This window comes from Nannobrachium achirus (assembly GCF_963921795.1).
Source record: "Nannobrachium achirus genome assembly, chromosome: 13".
Taxonomy (NCBI): domain Eukaryota; kingdom Metazoa; phylum Chordata; class Actinopteri; order Myctophiformes; family Myctophidae; genus Nannobrachium; species Nannobrachium achirus.
Genome location: NC_137833.1, coordinates 35,773,523 through 35,797,385, shown reverse-complemented (window position 1 = coordinate 35,797,385; position 23,863 = coordinate 35,773,523). Strand labels below are relative to the sequence as shown.

The 23,863-nt window shown below is 41.9% G+C and overlaps 1 protein-coding gene across 1 annotated transcript in view; it reads left to right on the top strand.

Annotated features, from left to right (window-relative positions):
- rgs17 (regulator of G protein signaling 17) overlaps positions 1-23,642 on the top strand; it is a gene marked incomplete at its 3' end in the record, with an annotated part of 29,278 nt that extends 5,636 nt beyond the window's left edge. Inside the window, exons 2-5 of the mRNA XM_080740442.1 lie at positions 4,093-4,223; positions 21,602-21,676; positions 22,094-22,325; positions 23,454-23,642. Coding sequence (XP_080596568.1) covers positions 4,093-4,223; positions 21,602-21,676; positions 22,094-22,325; positions 23,454-23,642 — 627 coding nt within the window. The remainder of the gene's footprint in view (positions 1-4,092; positions 4,224-21,601; positions 21,677-22,093; positions 22,326-23,453) is intronic.
- Between the last annotated feature and the right edge of the window lie 221 nt (positions 23,643-23,863).

Sequence of the window (23,863 nt, the reverse complement as noted above, 5' to 3'; positions counted from 1 at the left end):
TGCGCATTACGTACAAAAGGCTCGGAACAATTTACCAGTGCAGGGAGAGTGAGCTCTCGTCACATAATGCTTCGGGAAATGTTATGTCAGATTTTCACGTCCTCCTCAGTAAAACAACGATATAAATATATTCATAGATGTGTTATTCTGTTATGCCATGAACATAATATTTACAAAATTACTGTCTCCCATGTGCTCACAAAGAAAGAGGTAGGCAAAAGCTGCAGTTGGTTTTGGCACAGAAATCTTGTATGATGACCATAGCTGGTTTCATGCCATGGACTAAGTTAAGTGAGGAAGCACGCTGTATGGTATCTGTTACAGTTTTGACTATAGCACCAGACAGTCAAAGGCGACTAGTCAGTTATACTGTAATCTGATTTAGCAGAACTCATGATTTTTGTACACATTAGAAGAGATGAATAACTCAGTCTGCACTGTGTGCACTATGAATAGCAGGAGGTGGGACTGTTGGACAGTAGCGCGCGTACGTGTGCGTGAGTGGCCCCAGCCTAGTAGATACTGTCACTGTAGAGATCTTTATATATAAATTCTGATATAATTCTGCATATTGTGTACATGAACTGCTCTACTGGAGCTGCTCTGTGACCAAGTCCATAGCAATACTACCTTATTTTTTCTGGACTTAAGTCAGCATGAAAAAACGTCAATTTGTTGCATTATATTCAAACCAACTTCAGTGGCCACATCTGAGCAACTGTAACGTTCACATAGCACACTCTCTGGAACTGCCTAAAATCTTCCGGTTACTTCATTTTCTTAAAGCCATGATTTATTTTCAAAACTAAAATATTTCACCACAAAGCAAAAAACAAACAACGGTTCAACAATTTGATAAATGCAGACGGTGCACGAGGTACCGTCTGCATTTTTTTTTTTAAGATATCATTTTTGGGTCCCGATTGATAGGACAGTAGTTTGACAGGAATGGGGAGTGACACACGGCAAAGGCTGTCGGGATCGGGACCCGCAACGCTCTGTCAGGCTACATTGAGCCTAGTCGCTTACCCGAACCGTTACACCAGCCTTCCGGGCCACCATCTGGTTTCAACTTGAACACAGTTATGTCAACGTGTGTAGGTCTCAAGAAATACTGTTGATGTAGTAGCAGTAATTACCTTCACAATTTGACAAAGCACCAGTATCACAGGTGTATCACAAAATAATGTGAACTTGTGAAGTTATGTTTATTTTTAAGGCAGTGTTTTAACTGACCAAAACTGGCTATTGGAACGTGCAGAATAATCAAGAATAGGAGTCTCAAAGGAGTAGTTCACCCAAAAAAATACTTATTTCCTATAAAAGATAAAATAAATAAATTTGTCACATCCCTAAATCAATTTATTTTTGTATTTTTATTTATTCTATTCCGGGTGCAGGGTGTTAGACAGACCACATATATATTTGTAAAAGGATGCACTAGATCATACATGGGCATGCAGCCCCCACCTTCACTTAATGCGGCCCGCAGGTTAATATCAGAATACTGCTAATATCGGACCCGCATTAATTACTTCAGTCCTATTTATGTCCAATGTATTTATGTTATCATTGAGTTTACTTAAGTATAACTAAATGCATTTGAAATAAAAAGGATAAAAAAAAAGGATCAGGATTATTCAGAATAATTCAGAATTCAAAAATTGCAGTCCCACAAGTTGTTGATCAGCTACTTTTGCTACTTTTGTGTGACAGTGGCAGATAGATACTTTCATTATCCGAAGGGGGAAAATCAGTTGCCCAGAGGCGGAGTAGGACATTAATTACGAAGAAAAAAATACATGGATCAGAGATTTGTGCCAGACAGTATTATGCAATGTGGCCCTCTGGACTGAGTGTGGAAATATAGTTATAGTTATATATATATAGTTCTTCATCATCAAAGTTGCCCAGCCCTGCACTAGAAAATCCATGTTGTCACCAGAATCAGTAGGGTTAATTCTCTGCATGTACTGTAGGGCCAGGGCACAGCAAATATCATGGCAATAATGATATTTGAGATCAAATTTGGACTGACCAACCCACCCACAGACATAAGCCTGAGTTACAGTATACTTGCTCACAAGTCACAATGTGTCGCAGAACAAATATGATGTGAGCTTGTATATCATATGCCATTTTCGTTGTGTGACACCGGTGCGGTGAAAATCAAGCTAGTAGCATCTTTAGAGACCTAAACAAAAAAGACCCAAAAAACACTTTACCCTACGAAATGCCAAAACCAAATCTCCTTGGGAAAAACAGATGTGTCTTGCAGGTTGTGATGATGATGATGATGATGATGATGATGAACATTCCTCATAGAAATTGTGTCCAAAAGTTAAATGAACGGAATGGAGGTTTAGTAGAAAATAGAAATTGTTTATTTCATGACTATGAGTGAATATGCATACAGTTAGTATGAGTGCCTTTGTTGTACTCTTAATTAAAAGCTTATTGCATTCCCTCCAAACTAGAGCTGTTTTTTGCTACCCAGTCTATCCTTGGCTCACTCCTTTTTTCCCTCTACATCAAATGTCATTGCCAAATATAGTTGCAACTCTTTGAGCTTAGTTATAGATCCGCCATTTTTTTTCTTTTTTTTTTAATATTATTTATTGAATAGATCTGCTATTTACACAGAATGTTCACTTATTTTCACAGAATGTTAGCCTATTATGAGATGCCCAGAATAGGGACGCTAGGGGGTAAGTGGAGAACATGTACATTTTGGTTCCTTCTGGCTCCTCCTTGTTCATTAGTTAACAAACTGTATTGTATTCTCTTTTCTGTTGGATGTTCTGTCGGCTTGTTGGTCTGTCTGGAATGTCGACTGAAGCATACTTGGCTGTCATCACTGAATGTTGGCTGCGAAACATAACAAATTAGTCACTTAAAACAACTAGCAAGGCTAGAATCGCAGCCAGTCTTTCTTATTGAATGATAACAGTCCCCAGTGACATTCTGGATATTTTGCAGCCAGTATTTTGTGACAACAAATGTTTGTATCCACAAAATGCTCCAGTAATAATGGACCAAAATAATCTTCCATCATGTAGTATTCTTCTTTCTTTCTTTCTTTCTTTCTTTCTTTCTTTCTTTCTTTCTTTCTTTCTTTCTTTCTTTCTCTCTTTCTTTCTTTCTTTCTTTCTTTCTTTCTTTCTTAAAGAGGTGGTGCCATAGTTTGTACTTTTTTTTTTGTATGTGTCTATGAAGTTAGACAGTGGTTATAATGTGCAAATGTGCCTTCCCTGTGTATTTTTGGTTACTTCCTGAAAGCTGAAAGCCCCTGAATCAAAAGGCCCAGTCGAAAAACACAGATTTAATGACATCATACAATCATCCCCTCCCCATTTACCATTCACCCAACACTGTGGGTGTGGCTAACTTCAGCTGGGTTACCACCCACCTGACAACCAGGCATACTTAATGAACTGGTGGGTGTTGTGGCCACATAAAACATAATTCTAACACTTTCTGCATGCTTTTTTTTTTTAAAGATCTTCCTCCTAGTTCAAGCATAATACCTGATCATAATTTTTTATGGAATGGAAAAAAAGTCTATAGGACTAGGATCTATTAAGATCCTAGCCCCATACAGAACCTCACCCTCCAATGGCGGTCTGTTGTTGGCTCCGAGATGAGGTCCTAGGAACTTGTCTACTTGTTGCAGAGGACTTTCTTCCACTGCTGTTTAAATCACTTATTTAGTCTCATTCAGATTCAACCCGGAAAAGCCCACGGCGGCAGGTGCCAGTACTGCTCCCTTCCCATTGTAGCAGAATAGGGAGCAGCACTGGCAACTGCCGCAGGGGCAGTTCTGGGTTGAATGGGAAAACATGGCACAGGCTGACTAAATAAGCGATTTAAACCGTTTTCCCAACCCCGACGTAAACCTTTTATGTGCCGGTGTTCGGAAAATCATACTCTGGGAGCGTGGAACTACCTTTACTTTTTGGATGCAATGCCGCGAAAAGGGTGATCCCCTCTGCTGTGGGGCTATTAAGATCCCAAATGCGTTCTCAATCAGTTGAAGGACAGTATGTTTATATCAACCGTGTGTGTGTGTGTGTGTGTGTGTGTGGTGCACAGCCCCGAAGTGTGAGCGGCGTGGAGATGAGAAAAAGGCAGGCGGCGCACATCGAGGGCCCCCCACAGGCCCCTGGTCAGCCTCGACCCAACACCTGCTGTCTCTGCTGGTGTGGCTGCTGCAAGTGTCTCTGGTAAGCCGCTCTCAGGGAATCCCTTCTCCCACTCAAACAGCCTCGTCTGCCTCTGAACAGTCGACCAGCTGGGTTGTAATGACATTTTCAATCTCTTGAATTAAGATTATGATTTATGACAGAACAATTTTGCTACTGCTGGACTTGAGTACTAGACAGCATTTCCACACTTAATTTCTTTCTTTCTTTCTTCCTTTATTCCTCCCTCATTTCTTCTTTTGGGACTATTGTGACTCTTCCAGATCATTACTAATTCAAACTCTGGTAAGAGTGCATAGCATACCACATCAATTAGGATATACCTGTACTCCTGTAGTCCTTCTCACAGCTGGCCCAACTTTGAATCCGATCCAAGGCTTCTTGCTGCATGTCATGCCCCCTCTCTCCTGCCTTTCTTGTCTCTCGCTCTCTCACTGTCACTATCAAATAAAGCACAAATGCTCTAAAGAAGGGGAGGCTAAATCTAAATCTGTCTTTAAAGTTGTGCAATCTATCCTCAGCTTAAAGGAGAATTCTGGGCTTAGAATGTAATCTTACCTTTAGAAGTTGTTATTATTTCCCCAAAAGTTGGTCCCTGTGTTTTTGTTCCATAACAGGCAATCTTGTCCATTCGCCCTACACAACCACAGCTAGAAACTAGCTATAAACAATTCTGCTGTTCATTATGCCACAGTGTCTATTCCCAACGAGCCGCCATTATTGTCGTGAATGTCACGAGAAGCCGTGAACTTCTCGTGAGACTTTCGGTGCGCACTGGGTCAGTAGCACCCAAACGTGTCGCAAGACAAACGAGAGTTCAAAGTTCCCGGCTTCATGACAATAATGGCGGCGCCCGGTGGGAATAGACGCTGTGTAGCGACTAGTGGCATTATGCACAGTACGAGAAATAAGCGATTAACCATATAATCCAGTGGTTCTCAACCTGTTATCCCCAAAATTATTTTGGGGGGTCCCCAGATGATTAACTTTATCTCAACAGTAAACAAACCAACATAAAGTGTAAGTGTATAGAGGGTATCTACACATTTCTAAAGGGAACATTTAAGGACTTTTTATTACCTCTAAAATGACAAATTAAACATTAGCCAAATTGTCAAATATTAGAGGCAGATATTGTGAAAATAGCCGATTTACATGCTCGCCTCACAGCGCCTCGAGTTGCGAGGCGTTGTGAGCATGTAGATCGGCTATTTTCACAATAGAACCTTGATATACAAAATGTAATACCTCAACTCTTAGTGTTCGTCAGGGTGGGCGGTCCCCAGTTAAAATATGATTATTTTGGGGGCCGAGGCCTGAAAAGGTTGAGAACCACTGATATAATCAGTTGAATAGAAAAGATTGCCTGTTAAGCGATAAAAGCACCTGGACTACTTTTTGGGGAGATGAAAACAACTTCTAAAGGTAAGATTTCCTTCTAGGCCAAAATTCTCCTTTAAAGGACCATGCTGGCATTAATTCATGTTGTCATTGTCTATTAACAGCTTTGGCTATACTGTATATTGTAAATAAACGTAGACATTTTCCTGTTAACAGACTTATCTGAATGATCGTTGGCTAAAGTTCACTGTGCAGTTTTTGAACAAATGTATGTTTTGTCCACTATTTTAAGTGAGAATCTTCTTGTCAATGTGCTTGAAACAAACTGGGTTTAAAAATAACCACGCAAATAGCCATCTTAACACTTATGTTGCTATGATTTTTTCTCTTCAATGTCCCACGTTGCCATGGTTACCATAGACTTCCATGTAATTGCGCAATTGTGTAAAAAGTGCCTAGATGATGCACCACGTGTGTTCACACTGTTCACAGCTTTCAAATAAAAAAATCCGCTTGGAAATCCGTTCAGGCATTCATGATTTATCAGCCATTATGTTTTCTTCAGATGTAAACAAACATGGCTGCCATGTTTGAAAGAATGGGTTGTTATGGGGGTTAAACATAAAATTTCGCGATCGCGATCATGCCTAATACATTTCTAGAGGTCCAAAAAAAAAATTTGAAAAAAAAATAATGTTTTTTTTTTTTTTTTCAAAAACGGCCCAAACTCGGGAAACTCGGGGTTGGCACAGCACTAGTACCTTTTCAAACTCGGGAAACCCGGGGTTGGCACCAGATGTGTTAAGCAAGTTTGAGGTATCTGCAAGTTGATTTTCATACCTTACTGGAAGAAGCAACTGCATCTCCAGGCTGTGTTGACCTTTATGGTGTCACTTTTACTGTACTAGCCCTTACCCGTTCAAAGATATGAGCTCCAAAATGATGTGCAGTGTGTGGGTTATGGGATGTGCACTGTGCACACAGTATATGAGGGATGGAAAGTAACTTTAACTGGTGCTTGCATGATGTAGGAGCATCAATGTAAGAAACCTGTTTCGTTTAATGGCTACAGAGATACTGTCCCCCCCCCCCCCCCCCCCCCCCCCCCCAGCCCGCCCGCCCACCCGCCTGCACACACACCCGCCTGCCTGCACACACACACACACACACAGAGCTGGTTAAACATTTTGCCTCAAGCTAGATGCAGAATAGATGTGCCTCATGCTAGATGCAGAATAGATAGTAGATACACCATAAAAATGCTAATATACAGCATACGATTTGTGAAAGTGACAAACGGGCTTCACAGTTATGTCAGGTGTGTTCATATGCTTATGGTGATGCGATTTCAGATCAATTGCTCCAGCCACCGAGGAGAAACGCTGTGACAGACAGACACTCACTCACTCACTCACTCACTCACTCACTCAGACATTCGCAAAATTATAGTATAGATGTCATGCCTGTTCCGGCTTTTCTGATGCAAATATAAATCATGCAAAAACATGTATCATTTAGAGTGCTGTTTCCACACAGTAGTGTTATTGCATGTGATAAGGTTTGATTTGGTTGTGAGTAGGCCTGGGGCGGTATCGACATTTTGTTACCGCGATTACCGTCTTCCCATTTACCGCCGGTACTGCGGTAATTACCGCACCCCCGTATCTATTAATTAAGGTTCGGCGATAAGCCAAAATATTGAAATCATCTTCCCAAAAGTCGCCTCTCTAGTCTCCACAGCCTGACTGCCCGAGTTATACTTCTCCGTACAGCACAGCGGGTATGGCTTTGAAAGGAGCAGATCTACAAGCTCACAACACATCACATCCGCGACGCGTTCTGAGCTTTTAGATCTGCACTGTCGGGTTACCATAGTAACGTAGGCTAGCTACTTAGCTTTTCAGACACAAACAGCTGTGTGAACAAACCAGAAGAGGACGGGTAGTCAGATCGTGTACAGTGATTCTGTAAACTCACGTCACGTCACGTCTCAACTCTCAAATCGCAGTGATTGAGTGCTGCTATATACAGGTTTAGTTACAAGACTTGACAGAAAAGGTTATAAAATCTCCGACGCGCCGCCGGGCACAACGTGCGACGGAGTGGAAAAAGTAAAACAGTTTCATTTTCGCTTTTAGTCCACGCGGCCCGCGCTCCGCCAGTAATCCGTATGAATAAAAAAAGATATGCCACAACACAAGGTATGTATTAACATCCTTGTGTCGTGTGGATTACAAAGAAAGTTTACGCTGCTCTGTACTCCTCTACGCAGGCTCCCCTGTGTAGGTCTGACTGTCTGTGTCTCTGAGAGTGAGAGTGACGTATGTGGCTTCCAAACTGTGGTACACGGCCCAGAGCAGAGCGGCATGGAGCGCATGCGGTCCTCGCTTCTCCCCTGTTTTAAAACTCGCTGGTTTTCCAATAAAAAATAGACTTTTTTTTTGTCTTTTTTTACCGCGGTAAGCACACTGACACCACGGTAGACCTCGGTTTACCGCGGTACGGCGGTACGGCGGTTACCGTGTCCAACCCTAGTTGTGAGGGCAAAGTTTACAGCAACAGAGCTGACATTTTGGAGTGTCATTAGGGCCTTTGCATGATATGACAGCCGTGTGAAGTAACTAAGAACATGTACTCAAGCACTGTACTTAAAGGGGCACTCCACCACTTTTCAACCTATCTTCATATAATAGGTCCTCACTAATGTTCATGATAAAATATTTAAAAAAAAAATCTACTCAGTTTGGGTCTCATAGGAGAGCTGTGGGTGGGTCAAATCCTTCCTACCGGTGACATCATCAATGGGAAATGCAAGCTAATAGAAACTGCAGGCTTTCTATTCCTGAAAAAGTTGCAATGTTAAAGTGGAAGCCATTGTTCTCGTGATAATAAACAAACGATTCAAACGATGATGTCACCGGTAGGAAGGATTTGACAGCTCTCCTGTGAGACCCAGACTGAATAGAAAAAAATTGTGCTATTTTATTATGAACATTAGTGAGGACCTATTATATGAAGACAGGTTGAAAAGTGGTGAACTACTCCTTTAAGTACAATTTTGACATATATTTACTTTACTTGAGTATTTCCAATTGTCTGTACTTTTGCGGAAGTGGAAAGTGGAATTGACACTTGACAGCCTTGTCAAATCACTAAGGAATGGATGGTTTGTGTGTAAGAGTAATGTGTGACTGAGGTCAGTTATGAATTATGTGGCTGAATGTTGACTTGTTCATGATGATATACATCATTTGGTTGGCCACTCAAAGTGCTTCATTAAAATGTGCAGCAATGTGTGCAATGCAATCTAATAAAGATCTATCTTTCTGATGTGGCGGTGTTATGACAAATCAACCATTACAATGTTTATTATATTCAAACCATACTGCTGTCTCTCATTCATGAATGTGATTCAGGAGGATATGCATATGCAGAGAGAGAGAGAGAGAGAGGGAGAGAGGGAGAGAGGGAGAGAGGGAGAGAGGGGGGAGGGAGAGGGAGAGGGAGAGGGAGAGAGAGAGAGAGAGACTAAACACATAATAAAACAACTCCCCATGATGACTTGGCGCCGTTCACACTGCGTTTTTGCGACGAGAATTCCGCAAAAGGAAAAGTCAGATAGGCCTTCCGTTCAGACGACAACGGCATTTTCGGGGGTTAAAAACGGAACAATCTTGAAACGCAGAGTTGGGTGGAAAAGCTGACTCTTCCCTCCCCTTGCGTCCCCGTGTGAACAACAGAAACGCAAAAAGCAACAACACATGTGGGCAAAATTGCTCTCACACACCAGGCTGTTGCCGCATGGTTTGCCGCTGTCCGTCGCCTCCTCCCCCAATAGACAAACCTGTTTGTAAACGACTGTGATGGTTTTGACTATCGACATCTAGATCTCGAAAACATTCCTTGAGCAAAAAACTGCCCCCACAAAACTATGGTTTAGTGATGAGTCATCACTTTTCACATTTTTGTGTGGGCTGTTTTTAGCCCAAGGAATGTTTTTTCGAGCAAGACAAATGCTTGCATTGGATTCAGAATCATGAAAAAAACCCTAGTTTGACCACTTGCATGCTTAAAACAGATTTATTTGTTGTATTATTTTACTGTATAGTAAAGTCAATGAGACCCCAACTTTGATTGGCTCTCCACAAAGTTTCCCAAGGGAGTTGGGTTTGAAAAAGTTCAGAGGTGATAGTACACACCTTTATGAACACATTTGTGAAGAAAGCTATTGGTAAGCATTTAGTTCCCAGATTGGTCAAAAACTCGGCTAACTTTCCCTAACTATCTATATGTATCAGAATTTCCTCAATTGTAAGGTTTATTGTTTGGCACCATTTGGTTTAAAACCAGTGGTAGCTGGATATCATCATAATTGTCTCCACCAGCCGAAGGCATGGGGGAGAGTATGTTTTCCCCTTCGTCCGTCCGTGTGTCCGTGCGTGCGTGCGTCCGTCCGTCCGTGTGTGCGTCCGTGTGTCCTCGCAGTTTGTGTGCAGCTAATCTCAGTCGCCGTTGGCCCGGTCGCTGCCAAAGTGAGCACACACATTCCCTGGATGCCAATCTAGAATCTCTGCCCTAAATTTTTCAAATGGGCCTTTTCTAGCGCCACCTAGTGGCCGATGTTCGCAAGACACATTTCTGTGCACTACTCTTACAGATTTTGTCCAAAAATCCTACAAATCGGTAGGCAGTATCTCGACAGTCATGTGATCGATATGGATTTGTCCGATTTTTCATATTCCATCCTGATTGGCTAAGATTGGCTTCCAAAGTTTGTAGGATTGAGTCGTTTTGATCAAAATGCCTCAAATCCCAAACGCAAAGTGCAATTATCACGAAATCGCGCACACACGTTCCCACTAGGTCGAGGAAGAAATGCCACTTCAAATTTTTGAAATCAGCCTCATGATGGCGCTATAACAGGCCCATTTGTGATTTTACCTATAACTCCACCGATCAGTTTCAAACTTTGTAAGCGCACTCCCTAGAGGCTAAGGATAAACCTTTGCCCTGCATTTTTCACATCAGCCTTTTATAGCGCCACCTTTGGGCCGACTTATGTAAAACACATCTTTGGATATTACTCCTTGAGATTTTATCCAAAAATCTCGCAAATTGGTACACAGTATCTCTATAGTCATGTGATCAAGTCCGATCTGTCTGATATTTCATATTCCATCCTGATTGGCTAATATTAGCTTCCAAAGTTTGCAGTATTGCTCAGTTTTTGAACAAAATGCCTCAAATCATCAACGCAGCTTGCGATTACCGTGGAATTTGCCACACATATTCCCACTAGGTCAAGGAACAAATGCTACCTTTTTCCACATTGGGCTGTTATAGCGCCACCAGCAGGTAGACTTTAGCAAAACACATTTCTGGAACACAATGCTTCAAATCATGCATGCAGTGTCCGATTGCCATGAAAGATCTAAGGTGACGAACATATGCCACCCTTTTTACATTGGCCTATTATACAGTAGTACCACCAGGACGCACACCCTGGTGGAGACCTGTGCTCGGAAGAGCACTGCTTCTAGTTTTCATTATTATACATCTGGTTCAAAGTAGTGCAGAGATTATGCTACATTCGTTTTGTTAGCAGCCTTTCCTTGTTAATTCGCATTAAGTGTGAGTTATTTCCAAACGCCACTGGTACAAAATCATTCACAGGGGCTCTTCGCACTTGTCTTCTTTAGCAAGCGAACTACCGCAAACTATAACACCATGACTATGCTATTTTCATGTGAATCAAATGAGACAAGTGCGGAGAGATGTGTGCTGCACTAGGACCCTGAGGCAGGGCTGCTACAGTACATGTGGGCAACAGTATGAGTGTTTATTTGTAGCCTGTATCGCCGAAAATAACCACAGCGCGAGGCGTTGTGAGTTTGTAGATCTGCTATTTTTGGCTAAAGTTCTCAGGATATGGACACTAGGGTTCAAGTGCATACATATAAAAAAGGAGGAAAAGTTTCTATCACACAAAGATTTGGAGGACCCCCTGTAGTAACTCTGAGGACCCCCCGTTGAAGACCCTTGGCCTAATACCTCTGTATAGCCTCTGTCCGTGATGCGTCACTACACTGACCGTGCTGGAACACTCTAAATCTCCTATGCACAACTAAACTTAAACATATCGCCATAGCAACGCCTAACTCACTTACTGGACTTTTTTTCCCCACGGACCCTGAGGAGCCCGAGGACCCTGTAAGAGGAAGGCGTTCTTGACAAGCCCAGACCTTGAAGCCAGATACACAATGGAGATGAGGAATTGCTTTCAGTTGCTGAATGCTAAGGGTGAGCGAGCCTAATGCAAGGTCCGTGTGGTTTGTCACTGCAAATGTGGAGGCTACTGGGCTCTGTATACAGGTGACGGACAAGATCAGATCATCTCCCCAAGGTCCAAGCACCTGGAGGTCGTATATTAGATAGAATTTGTTTCCCAAACTGAAAATACATTTTCTGTTTGCTTTAAAGTTAACCTTATCTTCATATAATTAGTCCTCCTCACTAATGCTCATTATATGATGGCACCATTTCTATCTAGTTTTCTACCACTTTTTGTGGTCACATGTTCAGATACTGGATTCTGATTGGCTTAAAACAGTGGTAAATCAGTCAACAACCTTGAGTTGTGGGTGGTGGACCCCACCCACTGTTGTGTTGCAGTTGTAACATTTCCAAGATCAATGCAAGTTACAACTGTGTTTTCTTTCATTTATATGGTAGAAGTGGTAGAAAAGCAATTTACCATTCGAAGGTTGTGGGTTGTTGCCTGATTTACCACTGTTTCAGGGTGGTTTGGCAACCCTGAAACAGTGGTAAATCAGCCAACAACCCACAACCCTCGAATGGTAAATTGCTTACATTCTGCTTCTCATTAATGGGCTATGGACAGTTCAGAAACCTACCTACCAATGACATCAACAATGTGGATTCCAAGCTGATAGAAACGACAGATTGTCTCTGCCTGGAAAGTCAGCATGCTGAAATATAGAATGCATTGTTTTTGCATCAATTAAAAAAAAGTTCTTGTTTGAAATGACCAAACGTGCCTACGGATGACATCACTGGTAGGCAGGTTTCTGAACTGTCCACAGCCCTCCTCTGAGACACAGAGCAAGTAGACAGAAATAGTGCCATCCTTATGAGCATTAGTGACGACCAATTATATGAAGGTAAGATTGAATAAGTGGTTCTTTAAGAGCCAGATAGGAATAATTTAGAATGTATTTCAGAATAATAATCAGCATACAGTATTACTAGTAAGACGCCTCAGGGCGACAAGCGAGGTCGCGCCATGTCTTGGCCATCTGGCCAGTGTACATCGGACCAGTTACTCATACGTATATGGAGACCCCTGGTAGCCATATATGGAGATCCATGAAATATGCTGTGAGACCCCAAACATGCTTACTCGGTTATTCGTTGTGTGAAAATCCTAACGTCTATCACATCTGACATCATACATACAATCCCTTTTATGCCCATACATGGAGATCTGTGTACATGGAGATCTGGGGAATACCCATATATGGACTTTTACATATGGTGATGGTAGTCAGCTCCACATATTGAGAGAGAGAATAAAATAAAATAAAAGTCCATATATGGGCATTCCACTTTTACACCTGCAAATGGGCATTCCACTTTTACAACTGCAAACAGTGTGATGATTTGACAATTAACCTCAAGTGAAGTTGAATAAGGCAAAGTCACTTGCTAAGTAGCTTTGGACTGTGGTGTTCATCTTCAAGCTGTGAGACGTAGTAACATGTGATGTCACAGTGATCTGTCAGGGGAACCACAGTGTCAGGCGTGACGTGTGATGTCACAGTGATGTGTCAGGGGAACCACAGGCCTGACAGAGATACGGTCAAGCTGTGACCGTTCACATACTAAACTGCGACCTTAAAATGTAAGAGCCTGTAGTGGGTAGACACAGTAAATGAGTAACAGAATCTACCAGCTTCCTTGTGCTTGTGGAACTTGTGTACAGTAAAGTTTAGTTCCCCTTTAAGATAGTGTTGCCTGTGTTGGTTTAGCATGGATAGAGGCTTACTCAGTCAAGAAACTGTAGTTTGCATTTGTAAACACTACATTGGTGACCCAATGCTCTCACACACCAGGCTGTTGCCGCATGGTTTGCCCAAGCCAAGGCTCATTTCACACGCTATTTATTTACATGGAGTCAAGCTGAAGCTAATCTCTCTAGACAAACTTTAAAAATATTGAAAATCTGAAACCTGTGCTTCTAAGTGGATTTCAGGGACTCTCTAGGTTCATTTATGGGGGTCTAAATTGACCCTTACAGGTCTGTAACTTTGACAGTGTACAAATGGAACCAAATGGACCCTAATGGGTCCATTTGTACTCTGTCAAAGTTAAGGGGTGGCCTTCAAATTTCAAAGTTTGAGAACCACTGCTCAAAGGAAAGATGCATACTTCACTATTAGAGAGAAATTCATTTTGGTTCGGCTCTTGTCTAAACTACAGTATGACGTCATTGGGGTGGGTCAGAGGTTCATTAATTCGGCTGTTCGGCGCTGCCGAGATTTAGCGACTCCCCGAACCGAACCGAAATAAATTCGGCTCTAAAAGTGGAGTATGCATCGCCCCTTAGACTTACTGCCAGCCACCACTAGGGATGGGACGATAAGTGATATTATCATTTATCGTGATAAAAAACACTCAAGATAATCGTATTGTGGAGATTTAATTTATCGTGATATCGTCCTCCATCATGCACTGGGATCAATTCACCTTTTATTTGCCGAGCTGCATATCCGGTACCACTTGAACCCTCTATAATTGGTAAAAGGTACTTCTAATATACCTACTTGATACAGTCTTTTTTTCACTCTCTATCAAATGTCTTTGCCAAAAAATAGCCGATCTACAAGCTCACACCGCATCGCAACATGACACGTTGTGAGCTTGTAGATCGGCAATTTTTTGGCAAATGTTCCGCCCCAGAATTATGGATTTTGATTATCGCGATAATATTGTAAATCACGATTTCATTTTGTCACAATCGTGATATGAAATGTTCATATCGTCCCACCTCGTAGCCACCACCTCGTAGCTGCAACAGTGGCCTCACTGTGGCTGCCCTCAAGCTGCAAGAGACCAGTGAATGAAACATTGTTCTTCCAATGAATGGCAAGTGTTCTGCATCTTACACCCCACTTCATCTCAAGTGGTGGCGGCAGCTTGTAAACGGGACCTGCAACCAGTAGTCTGTGACTTCTGCCCTGTGCTCTTAAATCAAACAGATTCAGACTGCCTGCTGCAGTCTGAATCTGCCTTGGTCTGAAGCTCCCTAGGTCAGCGGCCCACTGGTGGTCTGTGAGGATATTGCACGTGGGCCCCCAAAATGACTGGCAAAACACTAGTATTTTAATGACGATAAAATAACATTGATATAAAAAAAAAGATATGTATATTTTTACCTTGAAAAAAAAGTTCTCATTGTGATGCAAATAAATTGGAACTTAAAGTATACTATGTTAGTTCCATTGATCAAAGGCAAAGCTGTAACACAGTCGATTGATTGATCATTAAAGTATGCATGTATGCTCTGAACTAGGGATGGGACGATAAGCGATATTATCGTTTATCGTGATAAAAAACACTCACGATAATCTTATCGTGGAGATTTAATTTATCGTGGAATCGTCCTCTGTCATGCACTTAGGGATGGGTATCGTTAAGATTTTAGCGATTTCCGATTCCGGTTCTGCTTATCGATCCGATTCCTTATCGGTTCTCTTATCGATTCTCAGCCTCTCGCCATGCTGGCGGCTGGTCAGAAATAGTGGCCAATGGTCTTTTCTACCTCCTCCACTCCTTATTCTCCTCCTGTTATTTTCTTCTTTTTCTAGTTTTTATTTATATTTTTCACCCCAAAAAGTTTATTTTTTACAGTACGCTCAATCCAAGTCGTCCACCGGCATGAACAGGTTAATGTTCACCAGCACGCAGCATTAGGAAGTGCAATGGAGGTGGGACGTTCGTGAACGAATCTAATCTTTTGAACGGCTCTTTGAAGTGAACGATGAGATCCGGTTCCCGCAGTAGAGAGCCGTTCATCTCCTTGCTACTCCACTGAGTACTGAATGCAGTTATTGAACGGTGCTTTTAAGTGAGCCAGATCCATTCAAATAAGCCATAATTCCCACCAAACTGCGAGAGGCTGAGCCGACTCTGCTAGCACATTGTAGCCGTGTGCTCCAAACCAGCGCTCCTCGCCCTCCTATTTTCTTCTACTGAAGACGATTGCATCGCACATGTACAAATTAAAGCGAGACTCAATGGAAACAGATATTTGCACGCACAGAACTGTCACCTATCAGTAATGTTCTACAACATAGGACATTTTACACCTCTGCTTAGATAACATGTTGGCTGCATCTAAACAAGGCAGCGCGTCGTGTGTGTGATGTCATCGCGCATATGCAGGGATCGATAGCAGAATCGTTAAGGACTTTGGCTAACGATTCCATGGAATCGATCCACGGGGAACCGGTTCTCAACAAGAACCGACTTGAGTCTTTTTTTTTCACTCTCTACCAAATCTCTTTGCCAAAACATAGCCGATCTACAAGCTCACAATGTGAGCTTGTAGATCTGCAATTTTTTGTCAAATGTTCCCCCCCAGGATAATGGGTGTTGGGGATATTTTGATTATCGCGATAATATCGTCTTTGGTCACAATAATCGTGATATGAAATTTTCGTATCGTCTCATCCCTACTCTGAACCCATCTTACCCTGGCCTTAAAACGGCCCAACCCATCAGATTCTCAAGTGGTTCCTGATCCATAAAAGTTTGGGAACTGCTGCCATACAGTATGTACTGTAGATTCTTCTGCACGGGGCAGGGAATGTAAGACATTGTCATTGATCAGTTAGAAGCGGAGTGGAATAGCTTGCTGCTGCTCACTGCGAGTGCAACTAAACTAGCTGATTCCTCTCTGTCCAATGGTTAGATTCATGACATTAGTGTGAAGTTGAGTAGTTTGATAAAGTTGTGTGTTTGCAGTTCGAATCCTCATTGCAAAGTGGTCAGCTGAGGTCAAAGACAATTGGAGGACGAGATTACATCTGGACCCCTCAATAATATACTGCAGTAATATACAACCTGTGCGTGGGGACCCCCAGGTGGGTCCGCAGATGATTAACTTAATGTGCAACAATGTTTTCTCACTCAACAGTAAACAAACAAACACAAAGTTTAAGTGTATCTAGGGTATCTGTACATTTCTAAAGTGACAATTTAAGGACTTTTTAATACCTCTAAAATGACAAATGAAACATTTAAATTTGTCTTATACATGCTCACAACGCCTCGCAACGCCAGGCGTTGTGAGCTTGTAGATCAGCTATTTTCACAATCGAACCGTGTTATACAAAATGTAATGGCTCAACTCTTAGTGCTCGTCAGGGTGGGGGGTCCCCAGTTCAAATATGATTATTTTGGGGTCGCGGCCTGGAAAGGTAGAGAACCACTGAAATACAGAACTGGACAGAGTAATAGGTGTGTGTGTGTGTGTGTGTGTGTGTGTGTGTGTGTGTGTGTGTGTGTGTGTGTGTGTGTGTGTGTGTGTGTGTGTGTGTGTGTGTGTGTGTGTGTGTGTGTGTGTGTGTGTGTGCGCGCGCGCGGCCACGTGCGCATGCGTGCGTCTTTCTCAGGTAGAGCATGACAAGTCAAGGTGATCCGTTTTCCCCGCTCCACCCATTATTTGTTTTCTCCCAATCTTCCTCTGCCCGTGCCCCTCTAACCCCACCGCGCCCCCGGCCCACCCAACCCCACTCCACACACAGTGGCCTTATCTGGTCTCTGCACTTTCTATTTCTATCAACACATCACATGCAAAACAGCTGTGAAGAACAGCCTGTATATTTAGCTGTATTGTGAGCACGCCCGGGGGTCGTGGATAGCTTGGCCCATTACAGCTGCACAATGGGGACTTTGACAAGACACGGCGAAAAGGAAGGAAAGATCCTCCATGGTGAAATAAAAATAGAGCGCTCAGTGTGTATTGTCGCGGGGACTCATCATGTGTGTCCATTGAGCGAGTTGGTGTTTTTCATAAACGAGTGTACCTGTTTGGGTTACGCATGTTTATGTACTGTAGGCTAACTCAAGCTTTTATTTTGGTAATGATTTTTGAATGTGAGGTGACAAACGTGACTAGATTATCGTCAACTGAAGTTACTGAGCCATATGGAAGAGGCTCTTCCCAGCTACTAGCCCTGGCTAATAATAAAAGATACATGTCGTATGAGTGTATGTATAGAACAGTGTTTAACTCTTTTACTGCTTTATTTATTATTTATTTATTTGTGCTACTGCCATCAAAGTAGCTTAAAAGTTAGCTTACCTTTGCGATGTTATAGAACATTATCCATGCATTATTTCCAAACGAATTATTTTGTAAAACACATGCATAGCTGTAATCGAGCCAAACTGACTGCAGGGGGCAGCCATATGCAATGAATGAGGCTGCAATTGTCCCTCGCTTTCCCCAGTAGGTCAGAGCATAGAAATGCATATTCTAGACCAAGTCTTTAGAAAACGGCCAGGAAGTGATTTTCAGGACGTTTATTTGTAGTCGAGATTTGAGAGCAGCGTTACGGGAGCTGTTTCTACTGTACACACCCGCGCGACCACTCATCAGCTTACAGTGCTCAAACAAGGTAAAGAATGAACGAACGGCCGTTCGTACTTGGTGGAGCGAACCTTGACGAGTGGGGCGAGCGTTAACGTACATAGCAGTAAAAGAGTTAATACAGGTGGAACAATTTAAAAAATATATATTTCGTTTTTGCCAATTTGATGTTGAAATCACATGGATATTACTGGATATTATATAACTATGTGATCGAAACATCAAATCATTGATTGGTCATTTTCGTCTATTTCCCTCAACAAAAAAATCTAGTTATTGGTGAGGGGAAAATGGAGAGGACTAGTTTAGGGTCCTTGGGACCCACAACTTTCTTTTTTTTTTTCTTTTTTGCCTCAAAGTATGTAATAAGATTAGGGGACGTTTATCATTTATCATTTCCACATGTGAGGGTTTTACTTTTCGCTCATGCTTCCACAACATGGCCGCAGTAATCTGACTTCATCACGGCAGTCACCACCACAGCTGTTCATCAGTTCCAGTTAATGGGCCACAGATTTTGTGCTAAGGAATTCTGTTACCGCCATGTTTTATGAACAGTCTATTGCATAAGAGTTAAAAAGGCAAGAAACTGCATTTACATAAGGATGACCTTGTATGAGAGGGGGCTGTGTCATGAAGGTGGCCTGTAGTTGTTACCAGAGTCTGGGTAATGAGGCTATATGAAGCAGAACTGAGGGTGTATACCTCTGTTTCCCAAACAGTGCGTCGGGACCCATTTGTGGGTCGTGAGTGAAAATCCCTTTATTTTTTGTTTCCTATATTTAGTCAAGATTTTCTAAATTCCACAAATATTTACACATTTTCATGAGTTAAAAAGAAATTACAGCATTTTTTTATGAATAAACAAAGAATTATCAAAGAAATTGCCTAAATTAGAACGTTTAAGTAGTGAAAATAGAAGATCTGCAAGCTCGCAATGCTTGAGCCAAAAGGTTTGGGAACCACTGGTGCCTGACTCGCAACTGGCTGTTGGGCTCACGATAATCGTATCGTGGAGATTTAATTTATTTCATTTATCGTGATATCATCCTCCGTCATGCACTGGGATCAATTCACCTTTTATTTGCCGAGCTGCATATCCGGTACCACTTAAACCCTTTATAATTGGTAAAGGTACTTATAAGACACGTACTTGATACAGTCTTTTTTTTCACTCTCTATCAAATGTCTTTGCCAAAGGATAGCCGATCTGTTGTGAGCTTGTAGATCGGCTATTTTTTGGCAAATGTTCCGCGCCAGGATAATGGATTTAGATTATCGCGATAATATCGTAAATCGCGATTTCTTTTGTCACAATAATCGTGATGTGAAATGTTCATATCGCCCCATCCCTAGTCCAGAGAGGTAAATAAACATGTGAAAAGGAGATTCCTTGTGTGCTTAGGGCTGTCACGATATGACATTTTACATGACGATTAATTATTGTCACTCAAATAATTGGCGATTAACGATTTAATTGTGTTTTTGTCGTTGATAATTACATTTCTGTTTGGCTTTTAGGCTTTGAAGTTGTACATGGTAGATATGACACATAACCTAAATATACAAAGAAATTACTGACATATTTGACAATTTACTACTTAAAAAATAACTTTGATAGTGGAAATAGCCGATCTACAAGCTCACAACGCGTCGCGATGCGACGCGTTGTGAGCTTGTAGATCTGCTATTTCCACTATTTCGGACATTTTTCAACATCCACGATTATGACGATTATGACAAAATAATTGCGATAATGTCAAATAATCAGCCCTATGTGTGCTGGCAACTCCTTCATTGTTTCACCATAACAGATGGCCCATTTCGGCTTGATCCGAACGTATTTTCACTCTAATTGAGACAATAAGGCATTTTGGTGTGAAACAAATAAAAGATGCAATTAATTAACAGGTTGCAGAGCACATGGATGCAATTAAGGGGGCACTAGACAACGTTCAGCCACTAGATGTCACTAAGCACCACAGTTTCCCTGCCTCAAGGCAGCAAATGCATGGCAGTTATATGTAGAATGCAACATTGTATGTGGTGGCTTCCTTATAAGAAGATAATGGTAAAAAGTACCATACCCATTGAAAACGGATAGATATTGGCTGCCCCTAGTTTACAGCTTACGGTAAAACAAAACAACAACAAAAATGTAATTGTAGACTTTTTTTTGTAGATGTCCCAACCAAATTATATAAATGTAGGCCCTATATATTTTATAATGTGTGTTGATGCTACTGTGGCAGCATCAGTCATGACTTGAGTGAAATGATAGATATGGCAGCATAGGAACAACTAAGGATAGTTTGTAGCAGAACATGATGCTTAAAATGTGTTTTGTGCGTGTTGTGTCAAATAATTGGAAATGTTTTTGTTAACTGACCCCATTTGCTGCTATTAATTTATGTCTGCAGTCATATCTCCAAACAGGGGACTTTCTGCATAATTTGACGTCTCGTTTGATTGACGTCCATACGTCAATCACTACAAGTGAGCAACTCATACCACCTAGTGAACAAGAAAAAAAAAAAGAAAACTATCCCTGAGTCAGTTGCAAGCCAAAATCAAATTGAGGCTTGTTGCTCTACTCATTTTGTTTGAAACAAAACATTGTGTGCATATACAGTAATACAGTAGGTACACTATTGCAATTTCCATGGAGGGTGTGTGTGTGTGTGTACTTTTAAAAGTGTCAATAAAAATATTAAATTCAATTAAAAAAATCAAAATAAATCTGATGAAACAGTCTGACTCCTTTGAACCTTCATGCAGTTTCTGTGGAGACCCACATATCTTCCATTGGTCCCCATGGGAAGGTGGTACCCTGCGTCTTGGGAGTTGTAGAACTGTAGAAGATTGACAGATGGTTTACATTTTGAAGAAAAACAGACCCTGAATATGTTTATATGATAGGTCAGGGGTCTTCAACGTTTTCAGGCCAAGGTCCCCTTAGTTGAGAGGGAGACGAAGCAGGGACCCCCACAACCTTTTCATAGATTCCATATACAGTAGTTTCATCGTTTGACAGCACAATCATCAGTGCATTTCGGATTCATGTCAATTTTATGTGTTATCAGATATTTAACCACTTGAGCCGTCATTACCTAATAAACTCGACCTTTCACTCTGTACTTGGTCTGCTCTTTTCCCCTATACAACAAACCTCTTTGCCAAAAATAGTCGATCTACAAGCTCCGGCGTTGGAGCTTGTAGTAACTCTGAGGACCCCCTGTTGAAGACCCCTGTGTTAAGTGATTAATAAGGAACATAAAAGCCCACAATCTCTCTGAAACATCCCTAACTGTACATGCCCTGTCCCTTTGTTGTTGTAAACATAATATAAATAGATTATTTATAACTCATCTTTCTATTCCAGGAACGACGACAGGATGGAGAGAAGTGACCGACAAACCTGCACCAAGCTGGACAGTATTGAAGCTACAGACGAGCTGTAAGTTGTCTACCTGTTCATGCATGACATTCTAGTACAGTGGTTCTCAACCTGTGGCTCGGTATTTTGGGGGGTCCCCAGATGAGTAACTTAATGTTAACTTTATTCTCACTCAACAGTAAACAAACCAACCAAGTTTAGTGAGTATCTACACATTTCTAAAGTGACAATTTAAGGACTTTTTAATACCTCTAAAATGACAAATTAAACATTGTGGCCAAATTGTCAAATATTAGAGGCAGAAATCGTGAAAATAGCAGATCTACAAGCTCATGATTCGGAGTGATGTACAAACTGTAATGCCTCGACTCTTTGTGCTCGTCAGGGTGGGGTTGGGGGGTCCCCAGTTCCCCAGCCTGACAAGGTTGAGAACCACTGCACTACAGTAGTGTTCATGTGTCCTTCCTATGACTCCAGACACCCCAACCTAGAGGAACTACTGTCGTGGGCCAGGAGCTTTGAGATGATGATGCGTTCGCTGGAGGGCCGGGAGATTTTCCGCGAGTTCCTGCGCTCAGAGTACAGCGAGGAGAACCTCCTGTTCTGGATGGCGTGCGAGGAGCTGAAGAAAGAGACCGACCCGGCGGCCGTGGACGAGAAGGCCAGGATCATATATGAAGACTACGTGTCCATATTGTCACCCAAAGAGGTACTGTATAGGCCATATTTATAGTCATTACAGCAGTGGTTCTCAACTTGTGGGGGGGGGGGGGGAGTTCTATTTTGGGGGGTCCCCAGATGAGGAACTCAATGTGCAACATTGAGTTCAAAAAAGTTCAAAAAAGTATTTTATACTGTGAAAAAAAAGAAGGAAAAAAAAAGATAAGATACTATCCTGGTATCTTTGTATTTCAAATATTGTTTTGTATTTTGTGCCCATCTCTGCCTCCGGTTCCTGTCTCAATGTTCAGTTGTGCAACAACTGAACATTATGTGTAGTGTTTAGACAACACGGTGATGTGCAAATTGACATCAGACTTGAATGTGTAGAGTTTTGAATAGTTGTGTGTTGATACTTTGAGATTTTACTTGAGAAGTGTGGGCAACAACTGAACATTGTGTGTGCATTTCGAAAAGATGATGTGTAATTGACATCCGAGTGTGTTGTAGGTTGATGCTTTGAGATTTTACGTGAGAAGTGTGTGCAACAACTGAACATTGTGTGTAGTGTATTGTATAGAAGTAGACAATAAGGTGATGTGTAATTGACATCAGAGTGTGAAGAAGGAAAATCCAAGTCTAATGAGTGTGAAGTAGTGCCAAATCGGGTCAAGCTATAGGTACATGAAGTTAAGGTTTTGAGAATTGTGCAGAATTTTAGATTTTTGTGTGTCAATCGTGAAAAACTGTAATGAAAATTTAAATCGTCTTACCCAGGGGTGTCGCACCAAATTCTTGGTCCCTGGGTACAAGGATTCACTATTGAAAAATAGCCGATATACAAGCGCAGATATACACAGCGCGGCACCGAGTGCCACGCTGCGAGCTTGTATCAAAATGTGAGTTACAAATGTTCGCTTAAAAAAATACATATATTCAAAGATTTGCATACATTTTCAAAATAGCAGATATATCTGCTATTTTTCAATAGCTAAAGTATAAAATAATTAAAGGCCCCACCTCCACCTTGGGCCCTAGTAACTCAGTCCCACTATATCTGCTATTTCTCAATAGCTAAAGTATAAAATAATTAAAGGCCCCACCTCCACCTTGGGCCCTAGTAACTCAGTCCCACTCCCCCCCCATTATGACGCCCCTGCTCTTACCGGTTCTCTAGGTGAGTCTGGACTCGCGGGTGAGGGAAGGCATCAACATGAGCCTGGCGGAGCCCAGCAACGTGATGTACGAGGAGGCCCAGCTTCAGATCTACACGCTGATGCACCGCGACTCCTTCCCCCGTTTCCTCAACTCCTCCGTTTACAGAGACCTCCTGGCCAGCAGGAGGCGCACCTGCCTTGACACCTAGGCTCCTCCCACCAACCTCCCACCACCACCATCTTTAAACGCCAACTGAGACTACTACTTCTACTTCAAATACTACTATGGTGCCAGCAGCAGTCGGGTTTGGAAAATCTCTCCCTTTTTTTTGATTGAAAAGACTGAGTGACATACAGGATAGTTTTTTTTTTGTTTTTATTTATATTTTTTAAGCAATTTCTCTCCAGTTCTCCTGCTGGAGCCAGGTGG